At 37.4% G+C, this 19,036-nt stretch overlaps 1 protein-coding gene across 1 annotated transcript; it reads right to left on the reverse strand.

The window, feature by feature from the left end:
• Positions 1-3,396: 3,396 nt before the first annotated feature.
• On the reverse strand, positions 3,397-17,617 carry LOC141342223 (uncharacterized). The gene is made up of 5 exons (XM_073846664.1): positions 17,146-17,617; positions 11,964-12,794; positions 9,444-9,493; positions 8,281-8,494; positions 3,397-5,701 (listed from the first exon to the last, which is right to left on the reverse strand). Exons 1-5 carry the CDS (start codon positions 17,414-17,416, stop codon positions 4,476-4,478), a joined length of 2,592 nt encoding a protein of 863 aa, XP_073702765.1. The 5' UTR covers positions 17,417-17,617; the 3' UTR covers positions 3,397-4,475.
• Between the last annotated feature and the right edge of the window lie 1,419 nt (positions 17,618-19,036).

Below are 19,036 nucleotides of genomic sequence, written 5' to 3' on the forward strand. Positions count from 1 at the left end.
GTGTGCGCTTGAACGCGGATTCAGCTGCGCTAAAGCACACTAAACTGTGTCTGAGTCGGTCTCAAAAGTGAAAGCGAAAGTGAAGTTTCGTGTTGTTTCCACCAGCGCGGCATTTTTTTTCTTTACCATAATTGATGGATGTCTAAATTATGAAAATAAGGAGAAGCCTAAAACAGGCCCGATGCCGGCCCGGGTCTGAACTATGACGTGAAAATTGGCCCGAAGCCGTAGCCCTGGGGTGTAAAAAAAAGTCAGGGCCCATCGGCCCGGGCTGAAGTGCAGCGCTTTAATTGACTGCTTTGATGTGCTGCAATACGGTAGGGCACTGTTTTAATGCTTACATCTGATTTTTTTTCTTGCCCCCCCTGACTCAAGAGTCAAATGTCGCCCATGTATATATATATATATATATATATATGTGTGTGTGTGTGTGTGTGTGTGTGTGTGTGTGTGTTGAATTAATTACTAATTTAAGGCAAAATTCTTTTTTATAGAAGTTTTCAGACACTTTTGTAATTCATTTACATATAAAATGAACTAAATATTTAGAAAAATAATCACAACAATAAAAACAAGGAATTTCAAAATGATTTGAAAATTTATTTAAAAGGGCTTAAGTTTAAGAATAAAAATGATACACAATATCTGACGTTTGCTACTTTAATGATTATGATACTTATATTTTTTTTAGTAGACGGGGAAATTCACAACATTAAACAAATCTTAATAAAACCTTTTACATGAAGCACGTCTCTAATATATCACTTTAACTAAAAAACAACAACAACTTGTTTTCATAATTCAAACAGAATTCAAACTCAATCAAAAACAAAATTAGATTAATCTCACAGCCTTAAAGTACAAGAGAGATCTCACTTTGGATTGCAAAATAATGAAAACACATCAGTGATGAATGTCTTCATATTATCGCATGTAGAAACAGTTAGCTTGATAATAGTTATTTACCAATAATAAACATTAGAGCTTATCATATACAGCCTTTAGTAATTTAGCTCCAAAGCTCATTTAATACCAGGTTCAGGTACTTACAATAGAAGCACAGAAGAATCAATTACAAAGCTGTAGACATAATATCCTGCATCTGTGTTTTCTTAATAAATCATATAAGAATAATAACTAGTTTTAAAAATGACAATGAAGAAAAAATAAAAAATGCATTTGAGTCTCTCTTAATAAGTGTTGCAGCATCTTTAGCTTCCAATGCATTGTCTCAAGAAATATCTGTGTACACAAGATATTTAATTTAAAATCAAATCAAATTTCAAATAGCGGTTTCAGACTCCTAAAAAAAGAGGTCGTCACATATAAACGCTTGGTCAGGACCCCCATGGCATCGCATTTTAAACCCACCCCTACACTAAACCTACCCACTTCTGAACAATATAAAACACAGGCAAATATAAGTACAGTCACAGGTATTCATTGGAAAATTTGGCTATAAATAAGCAGTATAAAAGCATTTCAAACAAGTTGTGTTGCATTCCAAATCTTCTGAAGCCATACGATATCTTTATGCGAAGAAGAGAGTAAAACATGAGGTTTTAATCACTGAAAATTAGGGCTGGGGAAAAAATTTCCCTCGATTCCAACTCTGACTCCTCTGTTTTCAGTTTAACAAAACTTATAAAATGGTGCCTCTTATTGGCTGCATATCTCGGCTGCTAGTGATCAAACGTCACTGATCATCGATTTACGAAAATAAACTGAATGAAAACGAGTCATTACTTAACTCTAAAGAATCAAAAACAACAGTGAGGAATCGATTCTTGGAATAGAAATGGCAAAAATAGCCAATGACATTTCAGAACAGCATGGCGCAATTGTCACAAGACACACAAGAGCCATTAGAATTTCACAACCAAGACTGACTTAAGGCTTTTTCTGTCTGGCGCCATTTTTTGAATTCACGCACAGACTGCAGCAAACAGAAGGAGCTTTATGGCGGATGAAGACGGCGATCCCGTTCCTTTCACAAATCAACCGTTTTGCCTCGGAAGACTTGGAATATTCAAATTTTTAGATAAATTGTGACTGTGGTCTTATATCTATGTTTTATTGCCAAATGGCTATGTTTAGAGGCAGGGGTTGGGTTATGGCTCGCAAATGTGTAAATAGTGTAATATAAATAAAACTGTTGTGACTGCATCGAAAAAAAAGACCCCAATACATATGCAATAATGTCAATATTATTACCCAATATATAATTTAATCATGATGAACTGGATTCATTAGAGCAGGGAACAGCTTTCCTGGCCATGATGAAGGAGCTGGATTCGTTAGAACACGGAACGGCACTTCTGGCCTTGACAAGGAAACTCTTCCATAGGAGAGTCAGGCGGATTTTCCAGGCGGAGTCAGGTGGGTTTGCCATAGGAGAGTCAGTTTGCCATAGGAGAGTCAGGCGGGTTTGCCATTGGAGAGGCAGGTGGGTTTGCCATTGGAGAGTCAGGTGGGTTTGCCATTGGAGAGTCAGGTGGGTTTGCCATTGGAGAGTCAGGTGGGTTTGCCATAGGAGAGTCAGGTGGGTTTGCCATTGGAGAGTCAGGCGGGTTTGCCTTTGGAGAGTCAGGCGGGTTTGCCATTGGAGAGGCAGGTGGGTTTGCCATAGGAGAGTCCGGTGGGTTTGCCATAGGAGAGTCCGGTGGGTTTGCCATTGGAGAGTCAGGCCAGTTTGCCATTGGAGAGTCAGGCCAGTTTGCCATTGGAGAGTCAGGCGGGTTTGCCATTGGAGAGTCAGGCGGGTTTGCCATTGGAGAGTCAGGCGGGTTTGCCATTGGAGAGTCAGGCGGGTTTGCCATAGGAGAGTCAGGTGGGTTTGCCATTGGAGAGTCAGGCGGGTTTGCCATAGGAGAGTCAGGCGGGTTTGCCATTGGAGAGGCAGGCAGGTTTGCCATTGGAGAGTCAGGCGGGTTTGCCATTGGAGAGTCAGGCGGGTTTGCCATAGGAGAGTCAGGCGGGTTTGCCATAGGAGAGTCAGGTGGGTTTGCCATTGGAGAGTCAGGTGGGTTTGCCATTGGAGAGGCAAGTGGGTTTGCCATAGGAGAGTCAGGTGGGTTTGCCATTGGAGAGTCAGGCGGGTTTGCCATAGGAGAGTCAGGCGGGTTTGCCATTGGAGAGTCAGGAGGGTTTGCCATTGGAGAGTCAGACGGGTTTGCCATTGGAGAGTCAGACAGGTTTGCCATTGGAGAGTCAGACGGGTTTGCCATTGGAGAGTCAGACGGGTTTGCCATTGGAGAGTCAGACGGGTTTGCCATAGGAGAGTCAGGCGGGTTTGCCATTGGAGAGTCAGGTGGGTTTGCCATAGGAGAGTCAGGTGGGTTTGCCATAGGAGAGTCAGGTGGGTTTGCCATAGGAGAGTCAGACGGGTTTGCCATTGGAGAGTCAGACGGGTTTGCCATAGGAGAGTCAGGAGGGTTTGCCATTGGAGAGTCAGACGGGTTTGCCATTGGAGAGTCAGACGGGTTTGCCATAGGAGAGTCAGGCGGGTTTGCCATTGGAGAGTCAGACGGGTTTGCCATAGGAGAGTCAGGCGGGTTTGCCATTGGAGAGTCAGACGGGTTTGCCATAGGAGAGTCAGGCGGGTTTGCCATTGGAGAGTCAGACGGGTTTGCCATTGGAGAGTCAGACGGGTTTGCCATAGGAGAGTCAGGAGGGTTTGCCATTGGAGAGTCAGGCGGGTTTTCGAGGCGGAGTGGCTGGCGGATTTGACTCTGCAGAGCCCAGCGGACTAGACTTTCTCTTGACCTTCTTGTGGACCGCAAGCTTGACTTGGGAATGACTGGTGGCTCAGGACTGAGGACAAGGGTGGCGTACCGGATACCTGGTGGTCCTTTGGGGTTGGTTGGACGTGGGGATTCTCAGAGTGAGATGAGCTATGGAGACACAGCACAGTCCAGAGGAGTTTGAACGACGAGATTTAGAGGGTTCCGCTACTTTCTCTACTTCGTAATTAAAGCCAATCAGGAAGAAGACAAAATGTATCAGCTCGATCAGAGAGAAATCACCACTGGGGAGATCACAGTGAATGGTTTCATCATTCAGTCCCTGCAAAAAAACTGGCCCCCAAAGAGTCGTCGTTCCAGCTCATCTGGTTTATCAAGCTCAAGGAAATGTAACCTTGAGACCAGCCAAAGTAGGAAAAGGTAAGTGGATGCAGGTGTTCGTAATTAATAGTCTGGTGACTGTGAATGAAGGTAGGAGGCTGGTGTGGCTGGTGACTCATCTTGTGATAAAGGCTAGTGGATTTGTGACATACTAAAAGAAAGAAAAAAATTAGATGGATCTCTCTCTCTCCTACTGACTTACAAGTAGGGATGGGTATACATGTACGTATACATGCCCAGACCAGTCTGTGTACTTCTGCCACAGAAATACACTACAAACTGTGCGTGTTTTTTGTCTGTGTAAAGCAGATGTTTAAATGAGATGCTTCCTATATGTGCACAGTGACAAGGTTATTCTCCATGTTGGGTCCTCTCATGTGTTTTCAGATTTGATGACTGACTAAATCTCTTGTCACAGTGTGAACACTTATAAGGTTTCTCTCCAGTGTGGATCCTCTCGTGTGTTTTCAGATATACTGACTGATTAAATCTCTTGTCACAGTGTGAACACTTATAAGGTTTCTCTCCAGTGTGGATTCTCTTATGGATTTTCAGGTGTCCTGAATAATTGAATCTCCTGTTGCAGTGTGAACACTCATAAGGTTTCTCGCCAGTGTGGAGTCTCTCGTGTACCTTCAGTTCTCCTGAATAAATGAATCTCTTGTTGCAGTGTGAACACATATAAGGTTTCTTTCCAGTGTGGATGTTCATGTGGTCTTTAAGTTGTAATGATTGTGTAAATCTCTTCCCACATTCATCGCAACGGAAAGGTTTCTCTCCTGTATGAACATTAATGTGGTTCCTAAGGCACCATTTTCTTGCAAAACTCTTCCCGCACTGAGTACAGGAGTACGGTTTCTCTCCAGTGTGGATCATTTCATGCATTTTTAGGGCTCGTGAATAATTGAATCTCCTGTTGCAGTGTGAACACTCATAAGGTTTCTCTCCAGTGTGGATCCTCTCATGTATCTTCAGTTCTCCAGAATAATTGAATCTCCTGTCACAGTGCGAACACTTATAAAGTTTATTTCTAGTTTGCCTCCTTTCATGCAGTTTTAAATAGGTTGCTGAAGTAACAGTCTTTTCACACTTAGAGCACATGTTTTCTCTCACACCAGTTTGTATATTCTGATATACATTCAAACTTTGTAGATGCCACGATCTCTTACCACACAAATGGCATGAATGCGGCTTCTCCTTTGTATGAACTATCAAGTGTTTCCTCAGACCTGAAGCCCGTAAATACGTTTTTCCACACTGATCACATGTGTGCTGCTTCTCTCTAGTGTGAATATTCATGTGCTCCTTAAGGTTTGCTGATTTTGCGAAATTCCTTCCGCACTGATCACATGTGTAAGGTTTCTCTCCAGTGTGAACTCTCATGTGAACATCAAGATTATATTTGCTTGTCAAACTTTTTCCACAGTGAGTGCAGGTGAATGATTTTTTGTCTCTTCTTTTCTTTAAATCTTTCTTTTTGGTTTGAGAGCAGCTTAAAGGTTTTTCTCCAGTTTTGACATGACTTTTCTCCACAACTTGACTTGATTCTTCATTCTCCTCTTTTTCTTCAATCAACTCTGAAATAATAATAAAAATGGTTCATTTTCAGTAACTTAAAAACTGAAGCATAAGAAATTTACTTGTATTAACATCAGTAATTTCATATTGAAAATTAATATATTTTACTCATGCTAAATAGAACTGATCGACAATGTAAAGAAAAGTTTAGTGATTTGTGACTTATTACTACATACACAAAAATAGTGCAGAACTTTGACGACATTTAATATAAATAATTATTGAATCATTTCAAAATATAAAGCAAGTAATGATGAATGACTACACATGTAAAAATAAAGTGTACTTGAGTGCACAAAAAAATACTTAAATACAAGAAAGTACATTAATAGTACAATCTTATATTTTATGCTAAATAAAATTGTAAAAATGATACACTATAAATACACTGGTTAAAAGTGTACTTTTACTTCAGTAGTACTTTAGTGCAACTGTGAAAGTATACCGAATAAGCTCTGTGCGCAAGTCCCGTGACATACAGTACTTCCGTTTTTCCCGGGGATCGGCAGATCAGTTTCCGGTTAACTTGCTGCTTCATCGCATCATCATGAATTTACAAAATGTTTACAGAACCTACCAAAACTATCAATAAAAGATGTTCACCGTATCGTGGATGCCCACTCCCCTGCTGCCAAGAGCAAACACTTATTTAGGCTACTTTCTTATTTAAATGCATTGTTTCGTTGATTTATTTTAGCGTTTTGTAGGCTGCTTATTCACCGACGGAATTGTTAAAATAAAACAAAATGGTTCTTCTTTTCTTTAAATCTTTCTTTTTGGTTCGATAGCAATTCGAAGTTTTTTCTCCAGTTTTGAAATGATTTTCTCCTCAGCTTTACTCAATTCTTCATTTTCCTCACTTTTATCAATAAATTCTAAAATAAAAGCAAAAACAGTTTATTTGTCAGTAACTCGGGGAAAAAACGTGAAAGTACTCTAACATACATTTTGTTGAAAAAAAGTGTCCCTTATTATTTGCTGCTCCATCTATATTATTCAACAGCTCTAAAGATGGTTTCAGTTACAACAAACTAAATCTAAAAGTACTCTAAAATGTATAACTGTCATTAGTATTACCCTCTGGAGTCAAAGACAGCACTGGTGTGGTCTGTCATGGTTTTTTTTTTTTTTTTTCTTGATGACCACAAAAATTAATAAAAAATACTCAATTTACACAGATAAGAATAAAATATTATTTGAAACAGCAAAGGGTCTACTTATATTTGTGTATAGTCATAATAACAACAAAACAATATGCTTTTGTAAAATAAAGAAACAGTTTAGTTTCAGTTTAAGGTTGCTGTGAATTTTACACTAACTTACTGGCAGCTGGATTCACAGTATTATTACTGTAATTGCATTTACAGTACTATTTCTTACTCTATTTACAGTATTAGTACCGTATTTCAATTAAATGAAAGTAAATTCTACAGTACTGATAATGTAGTTTAAACATTTTTTTTTTACCTGTAAAGTACAAATAACAGATCTTGACCTCGAAAATGAACAATCAGAAAAAATGCCATCACCATAGTCCCCTGAGGACTTTTTATCATGACAGAACAAACATGTTAAACCAGTCTAAGGTTTTTGAAAAGGAAGATTTGTAATGTTTTTAAATTAGTCATCTAACCCTAAGCCTCACCAAGACTGCGTTTATTTGATCCAAAATACAGCAAAAGCAGTAGTACTGTGATCTATATATATATGCAAATGTTTAAGAAAAATGTTAGACGTACTTTAAGGCTTTTCCATCTATATATCAGATTTTGCATTTCCACTTATTACACTCTTTTTTCCATTAAGCCCAATTAATTAATAAGGTGTGTACTGAACTTGGTCCTCCAAATTGTTTTAAGCCAAGTTAGCCAAAGTATTTAATTTTGGAATGTCCTGTTTATCATTAGACCATTATCCTGTGACCAATGTGTTTAAATCAGAATTTCGACTTTTTAAGGCATTCATTTTTTTTTTTCCTGACCTGGCGGAAACAGGCTTCCATACTGTAAAGATTTATACTTGCATAAAAAAAAAATAATAATAATAACAATTTAAACAGTTTATTTCAATTGTATCTTTTTATTCTATTGTTTTTGTCCTTTTTTCTGACTGTTATTTTCAACAACTATTTGTTTTTGGGTTCTGCTTAATTATTTTCAACAACGATTAGTTTTTCTGCTGCAGTACTGGGAATTGCAAAATTTCACTGCTCTATAAAATGTAGACGATTGTATATACAGAAGATATATATTTGGAAATTACTACCTTTAAATAAATCACTCATATAACGTTTTGGACATATGGCCCACTCATAATCCTGTTAAATAATAGCGACAAAAATAATGGTGATGATTTTTGCCATAATCGAGCAGCCCTCGAAAGAACTCTAGTCTACTATATCCAGTTCCCAAAAGTGAATAAAAGTGAACAAATGTTCTGTATGTGTTTTATGACCCTATTTTAGTGACCTAATTTTTTTGTGTCTCACCAACCAAGAACGTTATTTTCTCAGAAAGAAGTTCAAAGCTTTGTGAGCCTAATGTACAACAAACAGTCATGAAGAAGACCAAAGACCAACCTCCGTGTTCCTCCTGTTTTATTTTCCAGGTTTCTGGTTCCTCGTCCTTTATTCTGTTTGTTTCTGGTTCGTCTTTTATTCTGCAGGTTTCTGGCTCGTCTTTTATTCCCGAGGTTTCTGGTTCCTCTTGTTTTATTCCCCAGGTTTCTGGTTCCTCTTGTTTTATTCCCCAGCTTTCTGGTTCACTCGTGTCCTCCTCTTTAACAAACACCATCTTCACAGCAGCAGATCGAAGTTCAGCTTATATTCCTTCAGATATGTCCGTTTGCTTCAAAATTTAGTCAGTGAGGCTATTACAGGTGTTTACAGAGCCGATCCAAAAACTGTATTTTTCTGTTCACAGAAATGTCTCACAGTTTGTATTAAAACAGCGTCCCGACAAAACAACAGCGAGCGGTGAAACTTATCTTCTTCCTCTGAGGCTCAATGGTGTTTGAAAAAAACAAACGTATGTGTTTAGCGCCAACCGCTGGACTGGAGTGTGAAGCGGCAAGAGGCGGGAAATAATACGGGAAATATTCACTTTTGCATTTTCATTCATTTCTCTCTTTTTTCAATTAAGCCACCCCCCAACTTATTAATAAGGTGTGTACTGAACTTGGTCCTCCAAACTGTACAAACAACATAAATTCGACTTAGTAAATCAGAAGAAAAGTTAACATTAGAGTTCATCAATACTACAGTCTTTAGTAGCCTAATTAAAAAAGTAACAAAATAAATAAAAAAATAAAAAAAGCTTGTTTAATACCAGAGGTGGGTAGAGTACCCAAAATCTGTACTCAAGTAAAAGTACAAGTACTTATGGAAATATTTACTCAAGTAAGAGTAAAGGTAACAATCTTAATAGTTACTTGACTAAGAGTAAAAAAGTATCTGCTGAAAAAACTATAGCTAGTTACTAGTTACTTCTGATTTGATTGATATGAAGTGAATACCCTGAATTTAAAACTGTTTGGAAAGCTTCCTCATGCCTCTCCTTGAAAACATAGGCTGAAGTAAAGTGTATATGTAAATATATATATATATATATATATATATGTGTGTGTGTGTGTGTGTTAGGCTTGGGCAGTATCCAAATTTTGATACCGTCAAACTTCCTCCCTATTTTACCCCGGTATAAGGTATTACCGTGAATAATAAAACAATAATGACGTAAGTCTCACCAAACTGTTGGCTTGTGCGTAAACCTTCAGAAACTGAAAACCAAACACTACTGAAACAATAACAAAATAACACGCACAGCTATATGAGCAACTTTTATTAGCAACAAATAGCAGATTGTAAAAAATGCAAATACAAGAGTCAAACATAATTAAATTAACATCAGGTGCGTTTCCCGTAGAACGACAACTCGCTGGTTAACCTCCATAGTACCATGCATTGCTGTGGAAACGAACTAGCAAGTCATGACTGTTTCCCGAACAAGGTCGCATCTCTGTCGTTTGAACCATAGATATATATATGTATAGGCTATATATATAGCCTATAATATAAGGACTATAAGGACGCTCAAAAATACAAAGATTAAAGATTAAAGTGCAATTGTACTGCATGTTTGCTTGCAAATTGTGCTCAAATTTTTTTTTTATTAAGCCCACATGTCTTACTAACAAGAAACTAGCTTCTACCACATGTCGAGAGCTGTAGTTCCAACCATGTAAGTTTCCGATGCTGTTTGTGTATGTTCGTTTGAACTATGGTGTCGAAACACCCAATAGTTGAACTATGTTGGTAACGATGGAATTGGCGGCCACAGTTGACTAACGATGCTTTTAGGAAACGCGCCCCAAGGTCACTTGGTTCCTGACCTACTCTTGGCCACCCCACTGGCCAATATAAATTTTAGTAGAATCAGTTATGCATTTTATCCCTAATGCACAGCCAGCCAGGCAAGCCGCTCTAGACCTTCAATCGCACACAGTAGCCTGCCCTCTCCCCCATTGTGGCAAGCTTTAGGCTATTGCGTGCGCATGATCGCGCAACTCGAACTGCGCTGGAGGCACGCTCGCTGCTGCCCGTCGGGCTCGGGCTGCACTTGTATTAAGCTTGTGTGTGTTTTGATGTATGCCGATTAAACATCCATGCTTTCTTGTTTATTCTTAAACATTTGAAATGAATTTGCACCAGTGATGCGCGGGATGATCCAAAATGAGCGGGCGCCTGGGGTCACCGTGGTTATAGTCATCCAAAAATATTTTAATGATATTCGGGTCGCGGTCGGTCGGGTCGTTTGAAAGAATGATGCCAATTAAACCTTTGTAATTTATATAGTACTAGACTAAATTTTCTAGGAAACACATAGACATAGACTTTATTGGCTGAATAATATTTACCTTTTGAATGTTGAGCGTTAAAAAATGTAATGTAATGTAATTAAAATGTAATTCATTACTTCCCACCTCTGTTTAATACCAGGTTCAGGTATCCATTCATACTTACAAGAGAAGCACAGCAGACCCAATTACAAAGCTGCATGACATAATATCCTACATCTGTGTTTTTTAAATATATCACAGAATAATAACTAGTTTTGAAAGTAACAATGAAGAATACATTTTAAAAAATACATCTCAGGCTTATAAAAAGTGTTACAGCATCTTCTTCAGCTTCCTGAACAAGAACAGTTTGTGAATGTTTTGCATTTTCCCTAATGAAAGTGTAAGCAAACTACAAGTGACAAATAAAGTAGTCAACATTTGAAGTGGATCAAAACCTTTCATCAAAGTTGATCTACAACCAAAAACTTTTTGGATCCACTTCAAATGTTGACCAACATCATTCAGCTGAACTGTGCACGTGCATTTTAGACGCTTTTTATTTATGCAATAAATGCATGTCCCTGCTGAGCTGCGGGGTTGTGACTATTTTCATGGACAATGCTGACAAAATTACAATTTAAAATCAGTCAGAGCTACAGAAAAATCTTAATTTTTACAAATGAAGCTTCATATTATGAGAATGCAACTTATTACGTCCTGCAGTCACAATAAAATATGCTTCCTCCAATCTAACAAACAAGAATCGAGAAAAAAAAAGAATCAAAAACAACTGTGAGGAATCAATTCTTGGAATTGAATCGGAATCGATTCCAAAAATGGCAAAAGGAGCCAATGGCATTTCAGAACAGCATGACGCAATCAGTCACAAGACACACAAGAGCCACACATCCAAGGCTGACTTAAGGCTTCTTCTGTCTGGCGGCATTTTTTTAATTCAAGCAGCAAACAGAACGAGCTTTAAGGCGGAAGAAGACGGCGATCCTGTTCCTTTCACAAATCAATCATTTTGCCTCAGAAGACTTGGAATGTTCATATTTTTTAAATAAATTGTGACTGTAGTTGTATCTGCCTGTTATATCTGTGTTTTATTGCCAAATGGTAATTTTAGGGGCAGGGGTTATGGCTCGTAAATGTGTAAATAATGTAATATTAAATAAAACTGTTGTGACTGTTTGCATCAAAAAAATCACACCCCAATACATAAGCAATAATGGCAAATATATCATCTAATCATGATGAAAAAATTCCCAGTGCCTTTCGCATCAGCTTATTGACGCCAAGGGTTTGTTATTTAAAGCAGTGCCTCAAAATGTGACGACAAAGGGGTCCTGACCAAACGTAAATATACGACGAGTTGGGAGTGAGAACCTGTTGCCCAAAACACTTGATATGTCTAGATAGGACACTGATAAGATACAAAATTTTCCCCATATATGTGAAATGATTTTTTATGCCTGTGTAGAGCAGAGAAATGAGTGAAACGTCTCTCACATCCATCACAGTGATACGGTTTCTCTCCAGTGTGGATCCTCTCATGTGTTTTCAGATATGATGAATGATTGAAACTCTTGTCACAGTGTGAACACTTATAAGGTTTCTCTCCAGTGTGGATCATCTGGTGTATTTTCAGGTGCCCTGACCTAATGAATCCCTTGTCACAGTGTGAACACTTAAAGGGCTTCTCCCCAGTGTGGATCCTCTCATGTGATTTCACATCTGCTAACAGACTGAATCTCTTGTCACAGTGTGAACACTTATATGGTTTTACTCCAGTGTGGATCATCTCATGTGTTTTCAGATGTGCTGAAGAACTGAATCTCTTGTCGCAGTGTGAACACTCATACGGTTTGTCTCCAGTGTGGATCATCTCATGTGCTTTCAGATATGCTAACCGACTCAATCTCTTGTCGCAGTGTGAACACTTATATGGTTTTTCTGCAGCAGTGTGGACATTCATGTGTCTCTTAAGGTACGATGATTGTGAGAAACTCTTCCCACACTGATCACAAGTGAACGGCTTCCCTCCAGTATGAAGTTTCATGTGACGCTCAAGACTTCTTTTGTGTGAGACACTCTTTCCACACAGAGTGCAGGTGAAAGATTTCTTGGCGCTTCCTTTCTTTATTTTTTTCTTTTTGGTTTGAGAGCAACTCAAAGGTTTTTCTCCAGTTTCGACATAATTATTCTCATCAACTTCACTTGATTCTTCATTCTCCTCTTTTTCTTTAATCAACTCTGAAATAAAAGGAAAATGGTTCATTTTTAGTAACTTGTAAAAAGCTGAGAAGTGTGAACATAAAAGTGATACAATTCTCACAACTTCTTTAGATGTGACACCAGAAGCAGATTTGGTAGCGCTAGGGATAATAAAGACAGTTTAATCATAAAATCACTACTGTTTTGCAATAAGTTACTAATAATATATCGTGTTTAGATTTTGGTAATACAACAGTGGTTCTCAACCTTTTTTGTGCCAGAGCCCCCTACCCATTATTCAAGTCCCTCACCAAATAAAACGTAGTCTAATAGTCCTCACTGAATATTAAAGTTGATTATTATTATTTTGTGTTTTTACAATAAGGACTGTTATTACATTTACAGTAATTCAAATGTATAGGCGTCATTATGATTTTTTTTATAAATTACTTTAATTAAAGGATGCATTGAATTAATCAAAAAGGACAGTTAAGTACTTTTAACTGGATTCATTTACATTCATTTACAGTTTTTAAGTGTGTGTTTTTTTTTTTTATTGCTACAGCTTTATTGTTGTTGCGATGCTGATATAGGCTACACGTTATACATATCCACAGCGACATATTTACAGACGAGATTTTAGTTTGTTCTTCCATTTCTGAACGTTATTTTGCCGTTGGATATACATAAGCTATATTTGTGAGTTTTGAACAAACCCTTTAAAAATGTGGCATTCAAACCAACAGCAGCCAATCAGCAAACAAAAAGCTTTTCCCGCACAACTGGGCTATTTTGAAAATGCAGTAGCGGGAAAAACTGCAAACGTTTTTGGGCTACTTTTATAATGTACAGGGGCCGTCTAAAGTTTGTCTATAGACAAATCAAAATGAAAATAGATATTTTTTTCTAAAGTGTATTATACATGGAATAAATAGCAGAAATATATTACTATGATTTACTTCTCAAAGTAGTATTACTGTTATTTTTAAGGAATATCATTCAAGATGGGTTTTTTTTTCACCATCCATGTTTTTATATTAAACACAAGGTTTTGTCGTGCAGCGTCTTATGTGAGAAAAAAAAAAGTTTGTTATTGTTATATAGGCTATTGTCCTATATTTCAAGAATGTTAAACATTTATGAATCCATTAAATAAATAAAAAAAGTGACACATTTCTATAAAAAAAATGGAAAACACAGATTTTAGGGAAAAATACAAATTAAAAGGCTCTAAATTAAAATGTAACTTAAAAGACTTTAATGTTTAGGTATAGGCTATACATTTAATTTCATTTTAATTTAATTCAGTTCAATTAATAATTCAGTTATACATTCATTCTCATGGTCTAACAATCACGTGGAAAACATCTCCTTCCATATTAATGATAAATTAATATTTTGATAAATACTGGTATAGTATGACATGAAAAAAAAAAAAAAAAAAAACATCATCGTAATATTTCTGGCCATATCGCTTAGCCCTAATTTTAAATTTATCATGAAAAGTAAAATGAGGAAAAGAAAAAAAAATGACAAATACACATAAATGCACGATTTTGGCAAAAATCATAATCACGATTATTTTAGTCAATATTGTAATCACGATTATATTAGTGATTAATTTAAAGATAGCAATACAGCAGAATAAGAGATACAAATAAAAAACTGCTCTTTTATATATAGACGAGCTGTCAGTCAGTGCAGTTTCATTCTTACTCCACAAGATGAGGCAAGAGACTGTCTTTGAGTCTTTAAACTGTTCATTCAACTGCACATACACACACACACACACACACACACACACACATATATATATATATATACATGGGCGACATTTGACTCTTGAGTCAGGGGGGGCAAGAAAAAAAAATCAGATGTAAGCATTAAAACAGTGCCCTACCGTATTGCAGCACATCAAAGCAGTCAATTAAAGCGCTGCACTTCAGCCCGGGCCGATGGGCCCTGTCTTTTTTTTACACCCCAGGGCTACGGCTTCGGGCCCGGGCCGGCCCGGGCCTGTTTTAGGCTTCGCCTTATTTTCATAACTTAGACATCCATCAATTATGGTGAAGAAAAAAAATGCCGCGCTGGTGGAAACAACACGAAACTTCACTTTCGCTTTCACTTTTGAGATCGTCTCAGACACCGTTTAGTGTGCTTTAGCGCAGCTGAATCCGCGTTCAAGCGCACACAATAGGCTAAAGCTTGCCCCAAAACTGGCAAAAATAAATAACAATGAATGTGTCGAGGAAAGAGTAAGGACATAAATGAATTATTTATTAATTAATTTGTGTATTCTGAGTCAGTGTCGCAAAGATCCCGCAATCTCCTTTTTGGACGCGCCTTTAGAGAGAAATTCATCTTTACGGATTACATGAAAGAGTTTGTGCTTTTGATTTGTTTTATTTCGTTAAGTAATAATTTAAAGCTTTCTATAAATGTATTTATTATGTCTGTGAGGCATGCATTTCGCTTCATTTTGTTAAGCACTCCTGTTCAAGAACCAGACGGCAGAAAGCACATAATTTTTATTTTCTTTATTTTATAAAAATGCTGTAACGTTTTTTTTCGATGTATTACTCGTACTTTGTGAGCAAAAATGACGGATAATTTTAAATTGCTTCCAATGAAAAAAATGCAAGTGATCGCGCTGGTGCCTCGATGTCCTGCAAGCTTTAGCTTCCACTTTCTGCACAAACTATGCGCATATAGCGCACATTTATCTGTAACGTTTAAACTACCATTGTTTTATACTTGAACTGTTTTATATGTATAGATTTCATTTTAGGCAAGTCGTGATGATTTGAGAAGGCAAACTGATCAAACAGACTATGATCAGTCTTCCGCTGGGTGCTGTTCGGTAAATATATATATATTTAACGAATAAAAAATGCTCCAAGCGTTTTTCTAAATTAGCTAAATAAAAAACGAAACTAAATATAAACATTTTGCCATTACATACAAAACTGAACTATTTTATAGCTGAAACAGTAAGTTGTTTTGGGAGAAGGGGAAAATATATTTTTATCCCGTCTATTGCTTCACTGTTATTTCGAGAATAAACCCAGCGTAAATATGCAAATGTCACTCCCAAAACATATCAGCTTGCATGTGCCGAAAAACGAAAGTTTCATACAAATTCTAAATGGATTATAGCCTGGAAAGTGCAAAGCACGCTTCCCTTATTATCACTAAAAGTTCATAGAGATCTCACAAAATTCCGTTATAATTAATAAAGCTCTCTAAACTACACAATTAATATTTTATTTACATCGCGTCTACACTCATAAGATGATTCACGAGCGCACAAAACGGCACTTAATAAAAACTGATCAGGCGCTTTCAGCAGTGAGTGAATTCTGACAAGTGTTTCTAATTGTTCGGAAACAACAGATATGTCTGTGATTGGCTACATTGCTCAACGCTGCAAAAACACGTTGGATAGTTTGCCAGATCTTCAATTGCTTTGCTTTCGTTTGAGGGTTATATAGCACCGTCTAGTTCCCAAGTACAACCGAGCCTAAGCTTGGCTAAAGCAGTTGCAGCAGGGCTGTCCAGGATTTCATGACTAACCACAGGGGGGGCAACTCCCCCCCCCCCCTAGCCCCCCCCCCCCCTCCCTTGCCCCCCCCCTCCCTTGCCCCCCCCTAATGTCGCCCATGTATATATACATACACACACACATACACACACACACACACACACACATTAAGCCACCCCCAATTTATTAATAAGGTGTGTAATGAACTTGGTCCTCCTACTTTTAGACTTTTTAAGGCATTATTTTTTTTCTGACCTGGGGAAAACAGGCTTCCATACTGTAAAGCTTTACACTGGCATAACAAATATAATTAAAAGTTTATTTCAATTGTATCTATTTATTCTTTGCTTTCCTCTTTTTTTTTTTTTTTTTTTTTTTTTTTACTGTTTAATTATTTTCAACAACTATTTGTTTTTGGGTCCGGTAACGGTTAAATTATTTTCAACAACTGTCTGTTTTTTTTCTGCTGCGGTACTGGGAATTGTACAATTTCACTGGTCTATAACATGTAGATGATTGTATAGAACATATATAATTGGTAAATATTACTACCTTTAAATAAATCACTCATATAACGTTTTGGACATATGGCCCACTCATAATCCTGTTAAATAATAGCGACCAAAATAATGGTGATTATGATTTTTGCCATAATCGAGCAGCCCTCAAAAGAACTCTAGTCTACTATATCCAGTTCTCAAAAGTAAACAAATGTTCTGTATGTGTTTTATGACCCTATTTTAGTGGCCTAAATTGTTGGTGTTTCACCAACCATGCATAAACGTTATTTTCTCAAAAAGAAGTTCAAAGCTTTGTGTACCACAGTCATTAAGAAGACCAAAGACCAACCTCCGTCTTCCTCGTGTTTTATCCAGGTTTCTGGTTCCTTGTCCTTTATTCTGTTGGTTTCTGGTTCGTCTTTTATTCCCGAGGTTTCTGGTTCCTCTTGTTTTATTCTCCAGGTTTCTGGTTCCTCTTGTTTTATTCTCCAGGTTTCTAGTTCCTCGTCCTTTATTCTGTTGGTTTCTGGTTCGTCTTTTATTCCCGAGGTTTCTGGTTCTTCTTGTTTTATTCTCCAGGTTTCTGGTTCACTCATGTCCTCCTCTTTAACAAACACCATCTTCACAGCAGCAGACCTCAGTTCAGCTTATATTCCTCCAGATATGTCCGTTTGCTTCAAAACTTAGTCAGTGAGGCTATTACAGGTATTTACGGAGCTGATTCAAAAACTGTATTTTTCTGTTAACAGAAACTACATTTCTAACGGTTTGTATTAAAACATCATCACGACAAAACAACAGAGAACACGGTGGAACTAATCTTCTTCCTCAGAGATTTAAGGTGTTTAGTAAACAAACGCATGTGTTTAGCGCCACCCGCTGGACTGGAGTATGAAGTGTGGAAAGGAAGGAAATAATTTACTTTTGCATTTTCATTCATTTCACTCTTTTTTTCCATTAAGCCACCCCCAAACTTATTAATAAGGTGTGTACTGAACTTGGTCCTCCAAACTGTACAAACAACATAATTTTGACTTAGTAAGTCATAATTTCGACATCTTGTAATTATGACTTTCGCCTAATAACTTTTGAAGACATTAGACCACTATCCTCGTATCCTGTCACCAATGTGTTTAAGTCATAATTTCGACTTTTTATCTCATAATTATGACCAGAGTTGTGGACTCGACTCGGACTCACAAATTTGATGACTTGTGACTTGACTTGACATAATCAAAGATGACTTGCGACTCGACTTAGACTTTGACAGCAATGACTCGAGACTTGACTTGGAGTTGAACCCTGTGACTCGGCAAGTCTTCTAAAGAAAAACTTCGGAGAGTTCTGATCAATATCGGCTGAAGCGTATCACACTGGTACGATTAGCGCAGCATTTGGCACTGAGCCAGAGAGGGACTTGCTAAGTGAGCGCTTGTAATGTTTTTTATCCACATAATGTTAAGGATATTTAATGTTTTTTAGGGGCCATTCACATGTCGAGCCTAAAAACGCGTGCAAAACGCTAGGCGCGCCGCTTTGTCTTTCTTTCCAAACCTTGCAGCTTGCGCTCATGTGGCGGGACTGGCGTCAGGATAGGTATGATGAAATGTTAGAACACCGGCTCTCACTACAGGAGTTTTAAAATCCTAACCGAATATGAAATCTGGTTGCAGCGCACACATACGAAGAATCTTTGCAGATTATTTTACCTGAAATCCTAAACATGCATACACTACAATATTTGAAATTAGTGGTACATCCCACTATTATTAGGATAATCATGCCGGAGGGACCGCTGGTCGCAATTTGTTACTTAAAAAAACAAAAACAAAAACAAAAAAACTTGAATTTAACAAACAAAAAGTGTTCCAAAAATATCTCTAAATTAACTTCATAAACTAAAGAAACGAAAATAAATGGAACCACTTTGCTATTAAAAACAGCAGTAATGGGGAAGAGAAAGAGAAAAAAAGACAGGTTCCAGTCGGACTCGGGCCAGTAGATGAGACGTCCGACATTTTTGCAACGAATGTTTGTTTAATAGTCTATTTAACATGGTTATTTAGGCTACTTTCTTATTTAAATATATTATTTCTTTGATTTATTTTTTGCATTTTTTGGCTTCTTGTTCACTGACTGAAGTGCTAAAATAAACACGCACGTTTGTTAATAATGTTTGAGCCTCATTTATTTTGTGTTTCAAAATTATTTACATATGTATTTTATTTATATATATAGGC

This window comes from Garra rufa, chromosome 1 (assembly GCF_049309525.1).
Source record: "Garra rufa chromosome 1, GarRuf1.0, whole genome shotgun sequence".
NCBI lineage: Eukaryota > Metazoa > Chordata > Actinopteri > Cypriniformes > Cyprinidae > Garra > Garra rufa.

What these genes read in the sequence shown, in the direction of transcription:
- LOC141342223 (XM_073846664.1), bottom strand. Translation starts at nt 17,416, where the DNA reads ATGGTGTTTGTTAAAGAGGAGGACATGAGTGAACCAGAAACCTGGAGA. An exon ending in ACGCACAAGCCAACAGTTTG is followed by an intron (nt 8,495 to 9,443) that starts GTGAGACTTACG and finishes GCTGCTGTGAAG; the next exon opens with ATGGTGTTTGTTAAAGAGGA. An exon ending in AAAACAGGAGGAACACGGAG is followed by an intron (nt 5,702 to 8,280) that starts GTTGGTCTTTGG and finishes TTATTATTTCAG; the next exon opens with AGTTGATTGAAGAAAAAGAG.